This window comes from Homarus americanus, unplaced genomic scaffold (genome assembly GCF_018991925.1).
Source record: "Homarus americanus isolate GMGI-L3 unplaced genomic scaffold, GMGI_Hamer_2.0 scaffold16894, whole genome shotgun sequence".
Lineage (NCBI taxonomy): Eukaryota > Metazoa > Arthropoda > Malacostraca > Decapoda > Nephropidae > Homarus > Homarus americanus.
This window is the reverse complement of record NW_024746541.1, coordinates 1,410,136-1,435,642: the sequence shown is the minus strand read 5'-3', so window position 1 is coordinate 1,435,642 and position 25,507 is coordinate 1,410,136. Positions and strand designations below refer to the sequence as shown.

Here is a 25,507-nt window from a genome sequence, read left to right as displayed (position 1 = left end):
CTTCACACACCCACCACTCACCTCACAACACCCACCACCACCTCTCACAACACCCACCACCACCTTCCACAACACCCACCACCACCCTCTCCACAACACCCACCACCACCTTCACACAACACCCACCACCACCTCTCACAAAACCCACCACCACCTTCCACAACACCCAACCACCACCATCACAACACCCACCACTCACCTTCACAACACCCCACCACCACCCTCCACAACACCCACCACCACCTTCACAACACCCACCACCACCTCACAACACCTACCACCACCTCCCCAACACCCACCACCACCTCTCCACAACACCCACCACCACCTTCACAACACCCACCACCACCTTAACACCCACCACCTTAACACCTACCACTCACCTCCACAACACCCACCACTCACCTTCACAACACCCACCACTACCTTCACAACACCTACCACCACCTTCACAACACCCACCACTACCTTCACCACACCCTTCCACAACACCCACCACCCTCTCCACAACACCCCACCACCCCTTCACAACACCCACACTACCTTCACAACACCCACCACCTCCCTCTCACAACACCCACCACCACCTCTCACAACACCCACCACCACCTCTCCACAACACCCACCACCACCTTCACAACACCCACCACCCTCTCACAACACTCCCACCACCACCCACAACACCTCCACCACCTCTCACAACACCTACCCCACCCCTCCACAACACCCACCACCACCTCCACAACACCCACCACCACCTCTTCACAACACCCACCACCACCTCTCACAACACCCACCACCACCTCTCACAACACCTCCACCACCTCCACACAACCCACCACTCATCTCTCACAACACCCACCACACCTTTAACACTCCCCACTTCACTCCAACACCTACCACTACCTTCACACCACCACCACCTTCCACACCCACCACCACCTCCACAACACCCACCACCCCTCCACAACACCCACCCCCACACCACCCACCACCACCTCTCACAACACCCACCACTCACCTTTAACACCCACCACCACCTTCCACAACACCCAACCACTAACCTCACAACACCCACCACCACCTTCCACAACACCACTACCTTCCACAACACCCACCACCACTGTCCCACTACATCCAACCACTTCTACATAACTCACCCAAGAGAGACCCATAGCCTCAGCATTCTGTAAGCACCCACTATGATGCCCCTAGCTCACCCTAACTCATATCATAAGGACGTGACCTAACGTTTATCATATAAACGCTGTCCCTTTCATCTTACCTTTAACAGGAGACTTACGTTGATATACACTCTGGAATTATATATACAACCTTTTATAATAAAACAAAGGAACTACCGTTTGGGTCTCGTTACTTAAAACCCAAATATAAATATGTGTGAACGGACTGGCATTGGACAAGCAGCCGATTTACTACCTTCACAACACCCACCACTACCTTCACACCACCTACCACTACCATCACAACACCTACCACAACCATCACAACACCTACCACTCCCTTCACACCACCTACCACTACCTTCACAACACCTACCACTACCTCCACAACACCTACCACTACCTTCACAACACTTACCACTACCTACTCAACACCTACCACTCCCTTCACACCACCTACCACTACCTTCTACTACCACTACCTTAACACCTACCACTCCTTCACACACTACCACTACCTTCACAACACCTACCACTCCAACACCTACCACTTCATGAAACCCTACCACTACCTTCACAACACCTACCACCCTACCTTCACAACACCTACCACCACCCCTAACACCTATCACTCCCTTCACCACCTACCACTACCTTCCTTACCTACTACCCTTCACAACACCTACCACTAACCCAACACCTACCACTTCATCAACACCCTACCACTACCTTCACAACACCAACCACTACCTTCCTACACCTACCACTACCTTCACAACACCTACCACTACCTTCACAACACCTGCACCTTCACCAACACCTACCACTGCAACCACAACACCTACCACTACCTTCACAACACCCACCACTACCTTCTAGCACCCACCACTACCTTCACAACACCCACCACTACCCATTCACAACACCCACCACTACCTTCACAACACCTACCACTACCTTCCACAACACCTACCCTACCTTCACAACACCTACCTTCCACAACACCTACCACTACCTGCACAACACCTACTACTACTGTCTAACACCCACCACTACCTTCACAACACCTACCACCACCTTCACAACACCCACCACTACCTTCCTAACACACCCACCACTCACCTTCACACCTCCCTACCCCTTCACAACCACCCTACCACTACCATCCTGACACCCACCACTGCCTTCCTGACACCTACCGCTGCCTTCCACAGCACCTGCCGCAAAAGCTCAAACAACACACCCCTGACGCTATACACACAACATGTTCAGTTATACCAGACGATCACTTCCACATTTAACTGTTAATTATTCAGACTTAATACAACTACACAGTGCACCTTTTGCTTACCACACAATTACTAGTAACTTCACAAGATTCTAGCATTGCCTTCACAACAACCACCAATACTTTCTAACACCTGCCACACTTACCACATCCTTTACCACAGCCATTATAACATTTATCATTAATTATTAATTATCGTATGTATAAGGTAAACTAGCCGTGTTCCCCAAGGCATCATGCTCTCCTTACCTGTTTCTAATGTTATTTGAGACAATGATCGCGGCACAACTACTGCAATATATCTTATACTGGGTAGCAGAAAGATTTATAATTTACTTTAGAAACTGATTACTGTACACACACACACACACACACACACACACACACACACACACACACAAAAGTATAGCACGGAGGAAGGTAAGATATTTGTAACAATAAAGGGATTACTCAATGTAAAATAAAATCATTCTATAACACAAGAGAAACAGAACTTAGGAGTCAAACCTTTTTGCTCAACGGGAATGAATTTAGGAGGAAAAATTTGCGCTGACCACTAAACACCTCCACACTCGACACGGTTAGTAAGCACACTGAGTATTGTCCGCCTTGAGTTACACGATAAATGGGAAAATAAAACGTACACTCCATTAGATTATATTCAAACTCATTTTCTGTCTATAATTATTAAATGAATTTAAAATGAGATGTCAACCACAAGGACATGGAATACAAATATAAGGTAGAAAAACTGAACGAAACATTATGAAGGAATTCATGAACATCACGCACTCAAATGTCCTCTACCACTGATAAAACTTCAACTACAACACCACTGATACTACAACACGGATACTACAACACTGATACTACAACACCACTGATACTACAACACCACTGATACTACAACACTGATACAACACCACTGATACAACACTGAAACTACAACACCACCGATACTACAACACTGATACTACAACACCACTGATACTACAACACTGATACTACAACACCACTGATACTACAACACCACTGATACTACAACACTGATGCTACAACACCACTGATGCTACAACACCACTGATGCTACAACACTGATACAACACCACTGATACAACACTGAAACTACAACACCACCGATACTACAACACTGATACTACAACACCACTGATACTACAACACCACTGATACTAACACTGATACTACACCACTGATGCTACAACACTGATACTACAACACCACCGATACTACAGCACCACTGATAATACAACACCACTGATATTACAACACGATACTACAACACCACTGATACTACAACACCACTGATGCTACATCACTGATGCTACAACACCACTGATACTACAACACCACTGATGCTACAACACTGATGCTACAACACCACTGATACTACAACACCACTGATATAACAACACTGATACTACACACCACCGATACTACAACACCACTGATACTACAACAACACCGCAGTACTACAACAACACCACTGATTCTACAACAGCACCACTGATACTACAACAACACCACTGATGCTTCAACAACACCACTGTTACTACAACACCACTGATACAAGCACCACTGATACTACAACAGCACCACTAATACTACAACAGCACCACTGATACTACAACAACACCACTGATACTGCAACAACACCACTAATACTACAACAGCACCACTGATACTACAACAACACTGAACACTAAAACTACAACAACACAAATACTACAACAACATTTATACAATACCACTTTGTTTAATGCTCCAGGTCTCCTCTGAGATCCATTTCTTCTGCTTAGTTCCTCTCTCTTTTTACAAAAACTTCCTCAGCTGAGCCCTGATACAACTGTTTACTGTCTGTCCATCTGTTATCCACATTCCTTGTATCCGCCTTCCGACACCCCTGGTTTCTCTTCATTCAATGAAGTGGTTGTGGCATTCAAGTTGAAACTCTTCTTTAATCTGGGGGTCTAGCGGTTTCTTGGTATTATAGCGAGTCAGTTCCTTGTTACTTCCTGTCGCTTCTAATTTCAACTGTACGGTTGCCACAACCATTTGGTGGTCACTTCCGACATCCGCACTCTATACGTCCGCACATCTCGTAGTGACACGGGTTCGATTCCCGGGCCGGTGGAAGTTGTTTGGACTTACTTCCTAGCCCCCATTAGTCTCTGTTCACCTAGCAGTAAAGTAGGTACCTGTTGTAAGTCGAAAGTTTCGAATTCGTAATCAGGGAGTTGTTGGAGCTTCCAATATCTTGATGACATAAACCACTGACTCTTCAGGCTTCTACGCCCTTAACTCATGAGACATAAAGGCGATCATGAACTTAGCACGCTTCCCTGTTGGGCGGTGTAAACGCTTCTGCGCTTCACCTTACACAAGGATGTAGGGGGGTGCAAAAATATATATATATATATATATATATAAATATATATATATATATATATATATATATATATATATAAATATATATATAAATGTATATATATATATATATGCTGATAACCACAAGGAAAGAAGAAAACACGAAGTTCCCAAGCGCTTTCGTGTAATTCACATCTTCATGGGTGAGTACAGACTAAGGAGAAGTACAAAACAAGGTGTATATATACAGAGGAGGGTGAGATCAGGTCCACAATGGTCAGGTATTAGGTAATGACCCTACTAATCTTTAAATAGCACGGCAACGGTCGGTAGTCAGGTCAAAGGGTAAGGTGACCCAACCTTCTACCCTGGTTACAAATCTTCTTAATTACAAAATTGTCCAGTTTGTACATGCCATTACTCAAATTCATGCTGAATGCTTCGGTATGTTTAATGAGACTAGATTCTATGATGTTCCTACTATATATATATAATCAACACCTCAACCCGCCAGGATTCGAACCCACGGCCCACGAGCCCATGACTGTGACCAGGGAACGCTAACCGCTCTGACCACCTACGTGATACGGGTAGTCCCCATTAGAGGTTCATGGCGCCATAAGCACGTTGAACAGGCTTTGTGTGAAATATAACAAAGTTTAGGACTGCTTTTAGTATTCTGGTGGTCCAGCGGTTAGCGTTCCCCGGTCACAGTCATGGGCTCGAGGGCTGTGGGTTCGAATCCTGGCGGGTTGAGGTGTTCATTGTATGTAGAAGTCCGCTTGCTTTATTGGGCTAATGAAATATATATATATATATATATATATATATATATATATATATATGTGCGAGTGGTTTAGATATGTTGATGATGTATTATGTCTCTGGCCATGTAATGAGGACCTAAAAGCTTTCCTGCCACAACTTAACAACTTAGCCCCCTCAATCAAATTCACTGTGGAATTAGAGCAAGACTGTAAATTGCCATTCCTAGACTGTCTGATACACAGAATAGGTAACACTTTTAAGTTCAGTATTTATAGAAAACCAACTAATGTGTGTTCATACATTCATTATTATTCTGCCCACCATAATAAAGTCAAACAGTCAGTATTTTCAACAATGTTTTTACGTGCCTTGAGAATTTGCAGTCCGGAATTCATCGATGAGGAATACAAATATATATATAATATTGGCTCAAACCTTAAATACCCTAGATCTTTCATAGACAAATGCCTAAACATTACTAAGAAAACTTTTTATAGAACTGATCCCAAGCCCACCCATGACCATAAGAATATCTTAATATTACCATTTCACAAAAATTTCTCACACATTCCTTCACAACTAAAAACCTGGAACGTCAATGTGGCATTTTAAAACTCATGCACTGTTAAACAAATGTTAATCAAGAACTCCCCCAACAACACAATTGGTTGCATTTATAAAGTTCCTTGCAAGGAATGTAATATGTTTTACTTAGGCCAGACAGGTAAAGATCTTGCAACTAGAATTAAACAACACAAATACAGTGTTAGGACAGGCCAGGAATCCAATGCTCTGTTTGTTCATTTGAGGGATAACAAGCATTGCATTGACTGGGATAATGCCTCCTCAATATTACCATGTAATTCAATTGATAGTAGGAACATCATAGAATCTAGTATTATTAAACATACCGAAGCATTTAACGTGAATTTGAGTAACGGCATGTACAAGCTGGACAATTTTGTAATTAAGAAGATTTGTGACCAGGTGAGAAGGCCGGGTCACCTGACCATCTGACCTGACCACCAACCGTTGTGTGCTATTTAAAGATTAGTAGGGTCATTACCTAATACCTGACCATTGTGGACCTGGTCTCACCCTTCTCTGTATATATACACCATGATTTGTATTTCTCTCTCTAGTCTGTACTCACCCTGAAGATGTGAATTACACGAAAGTGCTCGGGAACTTCGTGTTTTCTTCTTTCCTTGTGGTTATCAGCATATATATATATATATATATATATATATATATATATATATATATATATATATATATATATATATATATATATATATATATATATATATATGTGTGTGTGTGTGTACTAGCAGAATCACCTCCCTCCGGGCGGCTCGTCCGCAAGGCAAAGGTAGGACGCCACCCTCCAGGAGGCTCCACACTGTCTCACTCTTCAGTGATCGTGGTTATTATAATCATGGTCGTGGTAGTTAAAATCGTAGTCGTGGTTGTTAAAATCATCGTCGTGGTTGTTAAAATTATGGTCGTGGTTCTTATAATCATGGTAGTGGTTGTTATAATCATTGTCGTGGTTGTTATAATCATATTCGTGGTTGTTATAATCATATTCGTGGTTGTTATGATCATAGTCGTGGTTGTTATAATCATGGGCATGGTTGTTATAATCATGGTCGTGGTTGTTATAATCATGGTTGTAGTTGTTATAATCATGGTCGTGGTTGTGATAATCATGGTCGTGCTTTTTATATTCATGGTCATTAGTTTATTTATAATCATAGTCGTGGTTGTTATGATCATGGTCGTGAAGTAGTTATAATCGTAGTCGTGGTTATTTATAATCATAGTCGTGGTTGTTATAATCATGGTAGTGGTTGTTATAATCATTGTCGTGATTATTATAATCATGGTCGTAGTTATAATCATGGACGTGGTTGTTATAATCATGGTCGTGGTTGTTATAATCATGGTCGCGGTTGTTATAATCATATTCGTGGTTGTTATAATCATGGTCATGATTTGTTATAATCATGGTCGTGGTTTATTTATAATCATAGTCGTGGTTTTTATAATCATGGTCCTGGTTATATAATCATTTTCGTGGTTGTTATACTCATATTCGTGGTTGTTTTTAATGGTCATTGTGTGTTATAATCATGGTCGTGGTTATTTGTAATCATAGTCGTGGTTGTTATAACATGGTTGTGGTTGTTATAATTATGGTCGTGGTTGTTATAATCATGGTCGTGGTGGTTATAATCATGGTCGTGGGTGATATAATCATGGTCGTGGTTGTTGTAATCATAGTCGTGGTTGTTATAATCATGGCCGTGGTTTTATAATCATGGTCGTGGTTATGATCATAGTGTTGTTTGTTATATTCATGGTCTTGGTTGTTATAATCATAGTAGTGGTTGTTATAATGATGGTCGTCGGTGATATAATCATAGTCACGGTTGTTATGATAATTGTTGTGGTTGTTATAATCATGGTCGTGGTTGTTATAATCATGGTCGTGGTTGTTATAATAATTGTCGTGGTTGTTATAATCATGGTCGTGGTTGTTATAATCATGGTCGTGGTTGTTATAATCAAGGTCGTGGTTGTATTAATCATGTTTGTTATAATCATGTCGTTAATGTTTTTATAATCATGGTCGTGGTTGGTCTTGGTTGTTATAATCATGGTCGTGGTTGTTATATTCATGGCCGTGCTTGTTATAATCATAATCGTAGTTGTTATAATCATGGTTGTTGTTTTTATATTCATAGTCGTGGTTGTTATAATCATGGTCGTGGTTGTTATAATCATGGTCGTGGTTGTTATAATCTTGGTAGTGGTTGTTATAATCATGGTCTTGGTCGTTATAATCATGGTCCTGGTTGTTATAATCATGGTCGTGGTTGTTATAATCATGGTCTTGGTTGTTATAATCATGGTCGTTGTTGTGTTACTTACAGTGTCTAATATACTATAAGAAGGAATAGAATAAAGGTTAGGATAATTAGTTAATGAAATATTCGCCATAAGGAGAGGTTAAAATCCTAAAAAAAAAATTATTATGAATCACCGATGATCATTCCGAGATAAATTGTATTATGAAGAGAAGTGACCTTGATTCTGGTTAGATTAGTCACCATCTGCTTAAGTCATCACCTGTGTTAAGTCATCATAGTCATCATCTACGTTAGTCAGTTTTAGGCCCATCTCACATGACTGACCGACCATCGATGTTCTTTCCGCAAGAGGGTGTTAGGTTTCAATGCGTCTTATTATTTTCGCTTGTGGATATAAGACCTCCTACCCTCACTGAATCAGCTATGGTCAATTTGGTGTTATTCTTGTTTATAAATTCCTTCTCATCCATCTCAAGTCTATCCGTCCTGTCTATTGCTATCCCAACTGTCTGTTCGTCTTTGTGATGTTTGACTGTAAGCCCGTCTGTACTCTTTGTGTCGTCAAATCTGTCTGTCTTATCCGTTGTTGGCGTGTGTCTGCCTGTTTGTCTAATGTGAACCAGTCAGTCAGCTGTCTGTCTGTCATGTTAGTTGCCATATTGTCTATTTGTGCATGTATGAATCTGTCAATTTTTATCAACCTCCTGTCTGTTTCACTGTCTATATTCACCCTGTGTCTATTGTAGTCATTTCCATGCATTCCTGTTATTATCTTTTTATCTCTTCTCTTTTTCCATATACAGTCACCCACAGGAATAAGCATACACTGTAGCTGTAAGGTCGTCTGGTAACATTGAAACTACTCATCCAGACGCATGATGAAACTCAGTTCCCCCCGCCTGTTATCTGTAACTATTTTCTGTTCCCCCTTCTTTATTCTTCTACTTACTCATATTCCTTCCTTTACAAATCCAAACAACATTAATAAAAGTAGGCTAAGAGAAAAAAGTGGGGGGAGGAGGAGGGAGACGTACGATAACTGCAATCATCCGGCCGGCAGATAGGGAACAGGGACATCTTTTGCCAGCGTAAATAAAATGGTTAATTAATGCCTTCCTAAAGAAACCATTGGCATGGGACCAAATTTGTTCCACTCTTCTAATTTTTTGCGATTTTTCCACCAAGTTTGATGAAAAACGATTGTGCCGTTTCGACTGCCCAGAACAGACACACACACGCCTAGTCCTATAGTACATGAGATATATATGGAGGGAACAAATACATCCCAACATAAAAATGTATAACAATAGACACAATAGGAATATTGAAGTACCTGGTAATCCACAGGGGGGAAGATCTCGCCCTCTTCTTTGTTCTCTCCTGTTCCTAATATGGAGAAGGAAGGTCACAGGTATACCAACCTATCACAACGCACTGGGGAACATATCAAACCATTTCGTCCAGTGTTTGGTATTGAAAAGAACTACCATGTTCTTCTCTTGAGTTGACTGCATAATGTATAAACCAAAAAAATAGGAGCTTATAAAACGAATTTACTGAATATTATGTTAATCAATCGGTCTAAATATAAATTATCAGTGAGTAGGAAAGTTTTGAAGCAGGGCCGGTAAATTGACTGAAGGTGACCCTCAAGGTTACCTTCCATCCTGGACTTCCCCACTAACCTGCCGGCACCTCGCTCACACCTGAGTATGTTCATTATATTTCTGGAAATACTAGAATAAGTTATACTACACTAACGATATACTACACTATGTTATACTACAGTATGTTATACTACACTAATGTTATATTACACTAGTGTTATACTACATTAATGTTATACTACACTAGTGTTATACTACACTAGTGTTATACTACACTAGTGTTATACTACACTAGTGTTATACTAAACTAGTGTTACACTACACTAGTGTTATACTACACTAGTGTTATACTACACTAATGTTATACTAAACTAGTGTTATACTACACTAGTGTTATACTACACTAGTGCTATACTACACTAGTGTTATACTTCACTAGTGTTATACTGCACTAGTGTTATACTACACTAGTGTTATACTACACTAGTGTTATACTACACTAGTGTTATACTAAACTAGTGTTATACTAAACTAGTGTTATACTACACTAGTGTTATACTACACTAATGTTATACTACATTAATGTTATCCTACACTAGTGTTATACTAAACTAGTGTTATACTACACTAGTGTTATACTACACTAGTGTTATACTACACTAGTGTTGTACTACACTAATGTTATAATACACTAGTGTTATACTACACTAGTGGTATACTACACTAGTGTTATACTACACTAGTGTTATACTACACTTGTGTTATACTACACTAGTGTTACACTACACTTGTGTTATACTACACTAATGTTATACTACACTTGTGTTATACTACACTAGTGTTATATTACACTAGTGTTATACTACACTTGTGTTATATTACACTAGTGTTATATTACACTAGTGTTATACTACACTAGTGTTATACTACACTTGTGTTATACTACACTAGTGTTATACTACGCTAGTGTTATACTACACTAGTGTTATACTGCACTAGTGTTATACTGCACTAGTGTTATACTACACTAGTGTTATACTAAACTAGTGTTATACTACACTAGTGTTATACGACACTAATGTTATACTACATTAATGTTATCCTACACTAGTGTTATACTAAACTAGTGTTATACTACACTAGTGTTATACTACACTAGTGTTATACTACACTAATGTTATACTACACTAGTGTTATACTACACTAGTGTTACACTACACTTGTGTTATACTACACTAATGTTATACTACACTTGTGTTATACTACACTAGTGTTATATTACACTAGTGTTATACTACACTTGTGTTATATTACACTAGTGTTATACTACACTAGTGTTATACTACACTAATGTTATACTACGCTAGTGTTATACGACACTAGTGTTATACTAAACTAGTGTTATACTACACTAGTGTTATACTGCACTAGTGTTATACTGCACTAGTGTTATACTACACTAGTGTCATACTACACTAGTGTTATACTACACTAGTCTTATACTACACTAGTGTTATACTACACTAGTGTTATACTACACTAGTGTTATACTACACTAGTGTTATATTACACTAGTGTTATACTACAGTAGTGTTATACTACACTAGTGGTATACTACACTAGTGTTATACTACAGTAGTGTTATACTACAGTAGTGTTATACTACAGTAGTGTTATACTAAGCTAGTGTTATACTAAACTAGTGTTATACTACACTTGTGTTATACTACAGTAGTGTTATACTACAGGAGTGTTATACTACACTAGTGTTATACTAAACTAGTGTTATACTACACTAGTGTTATACTGCACTAGTGTTATACTACACTAGTGTTATACTACACTTGTGTTATATTACACGAGTGTTATACTACACTAGTGTTATACTATAATAGTGTTATACTACACTAGTGTTATACTACACTAGTGTTATACTACTGTTACGAGTTGGGGATTTAGAATATAGTTAAAAGTCTACCCAGATCCCAACAGGCAACAACAATAAAAAAACAAAGACAATCGGACTATAAAAGGGTAGACAAAGGATGCGAGTTTTTGTTGTGTATAATATAGTACCATAAATTCCTTAACAAAATATTCAGCTTTCTATAATTTACCCTTAACCATACTTAACCTAAACATTAAAAGTATATACATATTTATACAACATACAACAATTTTAAAGCAAGGTGGAGGTGGGGAGGCAATATAAGATTACAAATACTTAAGTGCAGAGCTGAGATGGCTGACGAGTAAGGCTGAGTATTGTAGACTGTGGTAGGTAGTCACTGTGCCGTAGGTTTCCAGGATAGGTGATCCTGTGGTCACTTCCCAGAGTGAACTGAACTCTCATCGAATTGGAGCTGATGAGGAAGACTTGGAGGAGGTGACTCAACAACCATTATATGGAGAAGGGAAACCCCGGAGTGGTAACTAAGACTAGTCATACTCGGGTTTCGTCCCTAGATGGCGTTGCTCGTGGTGCTGGGTAGGTAGATCATGACAATTGGAGGCGTGGTTCGTAACACTACACGAGTGTCATACTACACTAGTGTTATACTACAGTAGTGTTATACTACACTAATGTTATACTACACTAGTGTTATACTACAATAGTGTTATACTACACTAGTGTTATACTACACTAGTGTTATACTACACAAGTGTTATACTACACTAGTGTTATATTACACTAGTGTTATACTACACTAATGTTATATTACACTAGAGTTATACTACACTAGTGTTCTACTACACTAGTGTTATACTACAACTAGTGTTATACTACACTAGTGTTATACTACACTAGTGTTATACTACTCTAGTGTTATACTACACTAATGTTATGTTACACTAGTGTTATACTACACTAGTGTTATACTACACTATGTTATACTACACTAGTGTTATACTACACTAGTGTTATACTACAGTAGTGTTATACTACATTAATGTTATCCTACACTAGTGTTATACTACACGAGTGTTATGCTACACTAGTGTTATACTACACTAGTGTTATACTACACTAATGTTATATTACACTAGTGTTATACTACACTAGTGTTATACGACACTAGTTTTATACTACACTATGTTATACTACACTAGTGTTATACTACACTAGTGTTATACTACACTAGTGTTATACTACACTGGTGTTATACTACAGTAGTGTTATAATACACTAGTGTCATACTAAACTGGTGTTATACTACATTTGTGTTATACTACAGTAGTGTTATACTACACTAGTGATATACTACACTAGTGGTATACTACACTAGTGTTATACTACACTAGTGTTATACTACACTAGTGTTATACTACACTAGTGTTATACTACAGTAGTGTTAGACTACACTAGTGTTATACTACAGTAGTGTTATACTACACTAGTGTTATACTACACTAGTGTTATACTACACTAGTGTTATACTACACTAGTGTTATACTACACTAGTGTTATACTACACTAGTGTTATATTACACTAGTGTTATACTACACTAGTGTTATACTACACTAGTGTTATACTACACTAGTGTTACACTACAGTAGTGTTATACTACACTAGTGTTATACTACAGTAGTGTTATACTACACTAGTGTTATACAACACTATTGTTAAACTACACAGGTGTTATACTACACTTGTGTTATACTACACTACTGTTATACTACACTAGTGTTATACTACACTAGTGTTACACTACAGTAGTGCTATACTACACTAGTGTTATACTTCACTAGTGTTATACTACAGTAGTGTTATACTACACTAGTGTTATACTACAGTAGTGTTATACTACACTAGTGTTATACTACACTAGTGTTATACTACACTAGTGTTATACTACACTAGTGTTATACTACAGTAGTGTTATACTACACTACTGTTATACTACACTAGTGTTATACTACACTAGTGTTATACTACACTAGTGTTATACTGCACTAGTGTTATACTACAGTAGTGTTATACTACACTAGTGTTATACTACAGTAGTGTTATACTACACTAGTGTTATACTACACTAGTGTTATACTACACTAGTGTTATACTACACTAGTGATATACTACACTAGTGTTATACTACACTAGTGTTTTACTACACTCGTGTTATACTGCACTATGTTATACTACACTTGTGTTATACTACACTATGTTATACTACACTAGTGTTTTACTACACTCGTGTTATACTGCACTAAGTTATACTACACTTGTGTTATATTACACTATGTTATACTACATTATGTTATAGTACACTAGTGTTATACTACACAATGTTATAGTACACTAGTGTTATACTACACTAATATACACTATACTAGTGTTATACTACACTAGTGATATACTACACTAGTGTTATACTACACTAGTGTTTTACTACACTCGTGTTATACTGCACTATGTTATACTACACTTGTGTTATACTACACTATGTTATACTACACTAGTGTTTTACTACACTCGTGTTATACTGCACTATGTTATACTACACTTGTGTTATACTACACTATGTTATACTACACTAGTGTTTTACTACACTCGTGTTATACTGCACTAAGTTATACTACACTTGTGTTATATTACACTATGTTATACTACATTATGTTATAGTACACTAGTGTTATACTACACAATGTTATAGTACACTAGTGTTATACTACACTAGTGTTTTACTACACTCGTGTTATACTGCACTAAGTTATACTACACTTGTGTTATATTACACTATGTTATACTACATTATGTTATAGTACACTAGTGTTATACTACACAATGTTATAGTACACTAGTGTTATACTACACAATGTTATAGTACACTAGTGTTATACTACACTAGTGTTATACTACACTATTGTTATACTACACTAGTGTTATACTACACTAGTGATATACTACACTAGTGTTATACTACACTAGTGTTTTACTACACTCGTGTTATACTGCACTATGTTATACTACACTTGTGTTATACTACACTATGTTATACTACACTAGTGTTTTACTACACTCGTGTTATACTGCACTATGTTATACTACACTTGTGTTATACTACACTATGTTATACTACACTAGTGTTTTACTACACTCGTGTTATACTGCACTAAGTTATACTACACTTGTGTTATATTACACTATGTTATACTACATTATGTTATAGTACACTAGTGTTATACTACACAATGTTATAGTACACTAGTGTTATACTACACTAGTGTTATACTACACTAGTGTTATACTACACTAGTGTTATACTACACTAGTGATATACTACACTAGTGTTATACTACACTAGTGTTTTACTACACTCGTGTTATACTGCACTATGTTATACTACACTTGTGTTATACTACACTATGTTATACTTCACTAGTGTTTTACTACACTCTTGTTATACTGCACTATGTTATACTACACTTGTGTTATATTACACTATGTTATACTACATTATGTTATACTACACTAGTGTTATACTACACAATGTTATAGTACACTTGTGTTATACTCCAGTAGTGTTATAGTATACTAGTGGTAGGTGTTGTGTGGTAGTGGTAGGTGTTGTGTGGTAGTGGTAGATGTTGTGTGGTAGTGGTATGTGTTGTGCAGTGGTAAGTGTTGTGTGGTAGTGCTGTGTGTTGTGGGTAGTGCAGTAGGTGTTGTGGGGTAGTGGTAGTGGTGGGTAGTGTGTGGGTAGGTAGGTGTTGTGTGGTAGTGGTAGGTGTTGTGTGGTAGTGGTAGGTGTTGTGTGGGTAGTGGTAGGGTGTGTGGTAGTGGGTGTTGTGAGGTAGTTCTAGGTGTTGTGTGGGTAGTGGTAGGTGTTGTGTGGGTAGTGGTAGGTGTTGTGTGGGTAGAGGTAAGTGTTGTGTGGGTAGTGGTAGGTGTTGTGTGGGTAGTGGTAGGTTTTGTGTGGGTAGTAGTAGGTGTTGTGTGGGTAGTGGTAGGTTATGTGTGGTTAGTTGTAGGAGTTGTGTGGGTAGTGGTAGGTGTTGTGTGGGTAGTGGTAGGTGTTGTGGTAGTGGTAGGTGTTGTGTTATAGTGATAAGTGTTATGTGGGTAGTGGTAGGTGTTGTCTTATAGTGATAGGAGTTGTGTGGGTAGTGGAAGGTGTTGTGTCGGTAGTAGTAGGTGTGTGGTTGTGGTAGGTCTTGTGTGGGTAGTAGTAGGTGTGTGGTTGTGGTAGGTGTTATGTGGGTAGTGATAGGTGAGGTGTGGGTAGTGGTAGGTGTTGTGTGGGTAGTAGTAGGTGTGTGGTAGTGGTGTAAGTGAGCCAGTGCAGTAGTGCTGGTGTGGTTAGTGGTAGGTGCGTGTGGGTAGTGGTAGGTGTTGTGGTAGTAGTAGGTGTTGGTGTGGTGGCAGGTGTTGTGTGGGTAGCAGGTGTTGTGTGGGTAGTGGCAAGTGGGTTGTGTAGTAGTGGCTCAGGTGTTGTGTGGTAGGTGTTGTGGGTGAAGTGGTAGGTGTTGGTGTGGTAGTTCTAGGTGTTGTGTGGTAGTGGTAGGTGTTGTGTGGTAGTGGTAGATGTTATGTGGTAGTGGCAGGTGTTGTGTGGTTGTTGTAGGTGTTGTGTGGTAGTTGTAGGTGTTGTGTGGTAGTTCTAGGTGTTGTGTGGTAGTGGTAGGTGTTGTGTAGGTGGTATTAGTGTGTGGTAGGTGTTGGTAGTGGCAGGTGTTGTGTGGTAGTGGTAGGTGTTGTGTGTGGTAGTGGTAGGTGTTGTGTGTAGTGGTGGTAGGTGTTGTGTAGTGTATTGGTGTTTGTGTGGCTGGTGGTAGGTGTTGTGTGGGTGGTGGTAGGTGTTGTGTGTGGGTGGTGGTAGGTGTTGTGTGTGGGTGGTGGTAGGTGTTGTGTGGGTAGTGGTAGGTGTTGTGTTGGTAGTGGTAGGTGTTGTGTGGTAGTGGTAAGTGTTGTGTGGCTGGTGGTAGGTGTTGTGTGGGTGGTGGTGGGTATTGGGTGGTGGTAGGTGTTGTGTGGGTGGTGGTAGGTGTTGTGTGGGTAGTGGTAGGTGTTGTGTGGGTAGTGGTAGGTGTTGTGTGGGTGGTGGTAGGTGTTGTGTGGGTGGTGGTAGGTGTTGTGTGGGTAGTGGTATTGTTGTTGTATTGCCCTTTAGTGGACGCCTCCCGAGTTGTTTTTCTTTCCGTTTCTCATAATAAAACAACGAATAAGAGACGCTCCTATACTACCTGGAATGTGACGTTCACTCGCCGCACGAACGCCTCGTAAACTCCAAGGTCTTCAACAACTTCTACAGTATATATATCGACCTTGGTCTTCTACGTCTGTTGAATGATTGCTGGAGTTGGTGAGGTGGTTTAGGCTGCGCTGGTGGTGGTGGTGGGCGTTTGGGCCACCCAGTCACAAGCCTAGGCTGGTGAGTATTATAACATAAATAAGATTACATTAATAATAACAATAATAGTGCTAGTGAAAATAAAAGTTAGACAATACTGTATATATAATTAATCTGCGACCCTGTGTGTCTGTGTGTGTGTATGTGTCAATTCCGAGTGACAGCAAGAAGTAGTAGTAGTGGTGTCATCCTCCAATGCTTCAAGACAAACAGAACCTATTGACTTGAATCTTTGCATATATTCTAATGATACTATTGGGGTGTGTACTTGGTTTTTACTATCTATATTGGGTTAAAATAAGTCCTCCATCCTCCCTCTGGGCATGCAGTGCAAGAAACATTCCCTCATTGCCAACACGCCTTGCCGATCTGCCAGACGTAGAAACTAGAAGAAAAAATAATAGAAGTTATCGTTGAGGAAGGCCAACTGACTGTGATATAGTGAGATGAATCAATTGTGTTCAAACTTACTACACGCAGCTAACATATATTTTGTTACTTAGAATTAGCATACAGTTTGTTACAGGCAACTAACTGTAAGGATCGTTCACAAGAATGCCAAGAGTGGGCCAGCAGGGACCTGTGTAGCACTGACCCCTTGTTTAGGAAACGTAACTGCCCACTTAGCTGCAACACGTGTCTGGGTGAGTCTGTTAACTTTTCTCTCACTTTGTGTTGGAGAAGACTATTAAGTCCACATAGCTAACAGGTTATTAATGTGTATGAGTATTATCTCCATTGATGTATACATACATACATACATACATACATATATATATATATGCAAGTAAATCACTGTAGGTGCGCGTGATCTAGGTATATGCTGGAGAATTCATGGGAAGAAAGATGAGAAATTTTCTCTTAGCTATGGTTAGGTTAGTGAGCGATGTATTCTGAAAGGTGAACAAGACGAAGGATGTCGATTGTCGAAAAGCAGTCAGTGTTGTTTCTGTCAGTGAGGAGGGAGGAGGTAACTTGCTACTCCGCTCAGGTAAATTTTTTTACGTGTTTTTATTTTTATTTCTCGTTTTTTGTGATTGTGTTTATGTTATGTCTGTTACGTCAACTAAAACACCGAGGCCATGACGCCCCCGGTCACACACACACTACATCCTTGACCACCGAAGGGTCAAGACGAACCTGGCGCTCCTCTATGAGCAACCAGGTCAACTGTTAAGTTGACACCATACCAACTCCCTCCCCTGAACCCTCCTGCCTACCGGAATATCAACTAATATCAACTAATATCTATTGCATTAGTTTATGTGCTTCGTAATATTTCTATATTCAAATTAGTATGACTGCGTTGCACAATAAAGCACAATTAATTATCTAATAATATTTATTTACTGAGCCGATCAGCCGAGAAGGTCGGACAACTACAGCTGGCTGACTCCCGCTGGGGAGCGCACCCCAACCATTGACGTCACAACCAATCACGGAGCTTTTCGCAGTCACGTGACTTTTTAGCTACTTTAACCCTTATTTGTTTTACATTTTTTGAACCAATCTATTTAAAAATATCGTCCATTGTGTAAACCTTGATGTAACAAGAATACGCTCGGCCCATCAGGTAAGTGTCTCTTCTCACCCATAACTTGATGAAAAAGGCAGATGGAGAGTATACAACAGTACACAGGATTTAAAAAAAACTGCTGAATAACCCATATTCCAATTTTGATCTATGGCGATGGAGCTGCAACTCACACTCCTGGTGTTTCTCTCTGCACTTGTAAGTGGAAAGTTTGCTTTGGATATTCAGAGTCTTCAAAGAATGGCGCCTTGATATTTTACATTTGACAAGTGCATCTACCCCAGGGGGCTGTTTGTACACATCCATGACATGTAAAGGCTTCAAGAACAGCCATCCACTGTTACAAACCATTTTGAGAAAAGGTACTTGTCGAACAGAAACCGGGCAATGTTTCTCTAAGCTGACCTTGGACCATACTCATGTGTAAAACAAAAGTAATGGATTTCGGAATAGGTCTCATGTCTGACAGAAAACCCTTCAGCATTATGTCGTTCCCAAGTATTCTAACTGCAGCTCCTTTCAATTCAATGAGCTATAACTGAAGCTTCTTTATGGTCAATGATATATAAATTCGCTCTTTTGAGTTCACTGGGCTATAACTGAATGAACCCGTCGGTTGTGTTCTGACCTCACTAGGGGAAAGGTCACGGCAGGGTTAGCTCCCGAGGGATAATTATCAGATATGGCCAGTGCTATGTGTGGTCTTGGGTGTGAGAGCTTGTTGACCAAACTGGAGTGGTCCATGGAAGAATTGGCGAGGGCCAAGGAAAAAATTGCGAAGGCCACGTTGGAGAACCTGAAATTAAAGGAAGAGCTGGCGAGATAAAAGGGGACGCCGGACAGGGAATGCCAGTGTCTGACGAAAACTCAAGCGAGTGGAAGGTTGTGAGGAGAGGGAAGGCCAAGCTGGTGGTGAAGAAATACACCAAGGATACGACAACAACAGCTAAGTGTACCAACTCGTTCAGCCCCTTGATAGACGAATTGGACGTTAGTACAGTCAGGGACAGGGCTGACAAGGAAGGTATAAAAACTTTAATTGTTGGTGACTCACAGGTAAGGTACTTGGACAGGGTCTTTTGCGGTAAAAACAAAAATAGGATGAGGGTGTGTTTGCCAGGAGCTGGGGTGGGGGATATAATTGACAGGATGGACAATATCTTGTCTGGTAATGGGAACAAACCCATTATCTGCCTCAGTGCAGGAGGCAATGATATTGGCCTGTGTAGGAGCGAGGAGCTTCTTGATAAGTTCAAGGCAGCTATAGATCGTATTAGGTCTAAGGGCGGGATCCCTATCATATGCTGTGTCCTGCCTAGAAGGAAAGTTGGCAGTGAATGGTTGTCAAGGGCGGTTGGTGTCAACGACCGTCTTGACAGATATTGTAAGTCAATATCTGTCCCATTCATTGACAACTGGTACAACTTCTACTGCAGAAGGGACCTTTATGCTAGGGATGGGGTGCACCTGTCTCGGGATGGGGTGGCAACCCTGGCTGGGTCTCTAGATGGGGCAGTTCAAAGGATATCGAAGTATTTAAACTGCTAGGGGAACATATGGGCACGGGGGTGGAGGAGACTGCAATGGGAGCGGGAAAACAAAGTAAAAGATTACAGGGAAATAGTGTTAGGAATGATGACAAAACTAAATTAAACAGGGAGTTTAAAACTAAACGCGGTAAAGGGAGGACTCAGAACACGACTAACTTAAATGTCTACTATGCGAACAGTACAAGTATGAGAAACAAAATGGATGATATTAGGGCCTTGGTATGTACCGAAAAAATCGATGTAATAGCATTCACTGAAACATGGATCAACCTAGACTCACGTGAGTTGCCGGTCGAATACCAAATTGCGGGTTACAAATTGTTCCATACCAATAGGCAGACCAGGAAAGGAGGCGGAGTAGCAATCTATGTTAGGGATAATCTGAAGTGTGAAATATATAAGGAAATAAAAACTGAGCGGAATACAGAAACAGTTTGGATAGAATTAATCGACGGTAGGGAAAAATTAATCACAGGAGTAATATATAGACCTCCCAATCTTGATAGAGTCAATGAGAGACTTATCTGGGATGAAATGCGCAGGGCTTCCATACACAACAAAGTCTGTATAGTAGGCGAATTTAACCTTGGCCAAATAGAGTGGACTGACCTTATGGGTAACTCAGAATCAGAGGATTTTCTCCAGACGATCCAGGACTGTTTCCTAAGTCAACATATAACCGAACCCACACGGGGTAATAATATACTCTATTTAGTTCTGTTGAACAGAGAAAACCTCATTAGCAATGTCGAGGTAGGGAACGAACTTGCAAACAGCGATCACAAAGAAATTAGATTCCAGTTAGATTTTCAGGGCAGACGTAAGGAAAATTCCACTAAAGTACCAGATTTCAGAAGGGCAAACTTTGACAGTTTAAAGAGGCAGCTGAGAGAGAGGGGGTTGCCCTTGGCTGTGAACCTGACAGATGACTCTGACCTGATAACGAGATCTGAGATTGCCGAGTTCCACGACAATTTAAATAATGAGTTACTTAATGCACAAAGGCAGAACATACCGTACAAAAAACTCAGATCAGACAACAATGACCCTGAATGGATGAATAATTATTTAAAGAACATCATTGGCCAAAGGAAGGCTATAGGTAGAAGGATAAAGCGTGGCGAAATTTATCTCCAGGATTATTATAAGATATTGGCGAGTAGGGTTAAAACCGAGATAAGGAAAGCCAAGAGGAATAATGAGGTAAGGATAGCAAGGGAGGCAAAGACAAACCCCAAAGGATTCTACCAAATGTATCAAACTAAAACACGAGAAAAGATTGGACCAATATTTTTCAACAGTTTTCACCACCGAAAATTTAAACATGATACCCGAGGCACCGACTCTATTCAGAGATAGTGAAGAAAACAACTTAAGCGAGATAGTAGTGACTAGTAACGATGTTAGTAAGCAAATAGACAAACTAAAGCCTAATAAGTCACCTGGTCCCGATGAGATATTTGCCAGAGTATTAAAGGAATGTAAGGAAGAGCTTAGTATGCCCTTAGCAAAGTTGTTTAACATGTCCTTAAAAACAGGTGTAATACCAGAATCCTGGAGGATAGCTAATTGTAAGGGCGGAAACGATCCTCCGGCTGGTTACCGCTGCTAACTCGCTCGTTTGCTGGTGCAGACGATACTTAGGGTGGTTGGACAGAAGTGAGAACGGCAGCGACTATCTGCGTCACCTCAACCCAGCCGCCATACAGACAGTATCTAGCTATCCTGCTGTCCGTCAAATTCTGGCTGTGATCTCATCATAGGTCCTGGACTCGTGGGCTGTGTCCCCAGACCTTCACCTATCAACTGCCAACTCTCTGGTCATCTACCACTACCGCATACCACGACCGTCAGTTCCTCACATTCCGTCTGTGCCCCGGTGTTCTCCTGCCTTTTCAAGACGTCGCTTGAGTGTGGAGTGAATGGACGCTTCCCTACCCTGAGTGTGCATCACCGTGTTCCAGAACCTTCCCCCAGGGCCACTGCCGTAGGAAATATTTGTTCATGGTTTGATTCTATAATTGTTTGATTCCATTAATTGCTGACTCCCCTGTATTCTTCGATTCTATCAATTGTTGACTCCATTTAATTGTTTGAATCCATTAATTGCTGACTCCCATTATTTGTTTGATTCCTTTAAGTGTTTGCTTCCTTTAATTGTTTGACTCCCGTAATTATTTGATGTTTGTTGAGTGGTGTCAGAGTTTTGTGTTATATTTTTATAGTAAAGAGATGCCAATCTCAAACGGTTGTTTGTTATTCCTCAGAAAACCTTGGTCCTTGACTTTCCTTTATTAAGATCCTGATTAGCCTAGTAAGGGATTTCTATCCCTAAGTCCCCTTTACACGAATGTAATACCGATTTTCAAGAAGGAGGATAGATCACTATCCTCTAACTACCGCCCAATCAGTCTAATATCAATAGTAGGCAAATTACTGGAAGCAATCATTTCAAACTCTATTCGAAATCACCTGGAGAAGCACCGATTGATCAATGATTCCCAGCATGGCTTCACAAGCAGATGTTCTTGTCTAACTAATCTATTAACATTCTTTTCATCAGTTTCCGAATCGGTGGACAAGGGGCACAATTATGATATGGTATATCTCGACTTTAGCAAAGCCTTCGACAGAGTCCCCCCACGAAAGACTAATTAGAAAGGTAGAAGCACATGGCATCAAAGGTAACATCCTTAAATGGATTAGGGCGTGGTTACAGGACAGGAAACAGCGAGTGAGCATTAACGGCACTAAGTCCCATTGGAGCAACGTCACAAGTGGAGTTCCCCAAGGCTCAGTACTTGGACCATTATTATTTATTATATACATAAACGACATAGATATCGGCATAGACAGCAACATAAGTAAATTTGCTGATGACACTAAAATAGGACGTGTTATTAAATATGACAAGGACTCGGCAAAACTACAGGAAGATCTAAACAAATTTTTCGAATGGTCTGAAAAATGGCAGATGAAATTCAACGTGGACAAATGTAAAGTACTCAGTATAGGAGATGTAAACAGGGAAACCAGATACCAGATGAACAATGATGCCATAGAGAAATCCGACTGGAGAGACGTAGAGCGAGGGGCGACCTGATATATGTGTATAAGTGGAAGTCAGGGCTAAACAAAGGGGACATGACAAAGGTACTCAAACTATCCAACCAGGAGTGAACTCGTAACTATGGTTTTAAATTAGACAAATTTAGATTTAGGCGTGAAATAGATAAACACTGGTTTGGAGTAGTGGATGAATGGAACAAGTTACCAAATATCATCATTAATTCGAATATGCTGAATGGCTTCAAACATAGGTTGGATGCTTATATGAGCAATAGGGGTTAGGTGTAAACGGGACTGCCCAGTATGGGCCAATAGGCCCGCTGCAGTTTCCTCCATTCTTATGTTCTTATGTTCTTATGTAATCCCCCAGTTAACCAGGTTGTTCACATATATTAGATATTGGGGTTTTAGTAACGAAACCCAATTGAAGTTCCTTGTTTTATTATAAAAGGATTATGTCTATAATTCCTGAGTGTAGATCAACCGTAAATTCCACTATTTATGAGTGAACTAGAAAGAGGACGGCGTTTATGAATATAAACATGGATCAACGTCCGTTCGATATTAATTGATGTGAGTGACTGAGCTAAGAGCATCGCCCCTGGTGCGTGCTTACATCGATGCTGACATATGTGCTTCTCCCTCTTGGGAAAGCTACCGTTCACGTGTTCAACTCGTGTCTCACTCATAGGTAGTGGAAAGTTACAGGGTGGCGAATCTGAATATAATATCAGATGTAAGAACCCATTTATATAATATGTTCTGTTGATGAGACAGGGGCCATTACATTAAGCTCATAATGAAAAAAATAACTTCTTCATTAAAAAGTTATTGCAGATATGGTATTCCAACTATATATAATATGCAAACAGTACATGCTGTCAAAAAACGCCGTAGAATAAAAATTATGCAGAATTAAAATATCTAGCTAAACTATGGGCCATAGTTACACCTGCTCTCGCCTTGTTGAAGATGTAGCAAAAATACAATAGGGGGGAGGAGGACCTGGTTTATTTATTTTTCTTCTCCCTCTTTTAACCCATCCCATTATTTTCCTTCACTCTCACCGCCCTTAGTTCCACTTGAGAGAATCTACAAAATTTGGTGAAGGAATACAAAATCATTTCCGAGCAAAAAAAATTTTCAATCCTCTCACTACAGATTACTAGCTGACCCCACGCTGTAGCTGGGTAAGGTAAGTGATATTCGAGCCCATGATTTTAGGAATGCATTTATGTAACGCACTTATTTCTATCTTATCTACCAGACTAGCGACACCCAGCGCTCAGGTCATCATCCAAGTCTCTACCTTGGTGGTTCGTGGTGGGCCTGGTGGAAGATGGCGCCTGTTATCATGGTGCTGTGGTTGTCGGTTGTGCTCGGGTGCTGTTCTACCACACTGGCTCAAGCACGTAAGTAAAGACTGGACTTCACTGCTTTATAAGTTTGAAATGGCCTTCAGAGTTCACTATGTCCATATGTTCTAACTCTCAAAAATTTTTCGTTTTACTGAGTAATTTGAAGGAATATTTTTTCCTTTCCAGTAACCAAAGAAGTGACCTGGTTCATTTATCTTTAAAATATCTTGAGGCTTTAGTTGATATGGATGACTTTTGCCAATGTGGTAAATCAGTAAATAAAGTCCTTTTATTCTTTATCAGATCCACGACAAATATATTATTAAAAAAATCTAAATCTTGTAATGGTGATTTTGTAACTTATAGGAAAGGCAAAAAGAGAAAAGTGTCAACATTGAAATCTTAAAAAAAAAAATATTATTGGCTACATATTATTTTGTTACTGATGTTCTTTGGTTACTGTACAAGTCGTTATCAGTTTGTATTATTACCTTTTATAAAGGTAATAATACGATTGATTTAAGTTGGTTGATAC

General features: G+C 39.8%; 1 protein-coding gene across 1 annotated transcript in view; it reads left to right on the top strand.

Annotated features, from left to right (window-relative positions):
- Positions 1-17,422: 17,422 nt before the first annotated feature.
- Positions 17,423-25,507, top strand: part of LOC121879340 (coagulation factor IX-like) — a 37,882-nt gene continuing 29,797 nt past the window's right edge. The window contains exons 1-3 of the mRNA XM_042385942.1: positions 17,423-17,482; positions 17,988-18,105; positions 24,882-25,026. Of these exons, the coding sequence (XP_042241876.1) occupies positions 24,954-25,026 (73 nt within the window). The 5' untranslated portion in view covers positions 17,423-17,482; positions 17,988-18,105; positions 24,882-24,953. The remainder of the gene's footprint in view (positions 17,483-17,987; positions 18,106-24,881; positions 25,027-25,507) is intronic.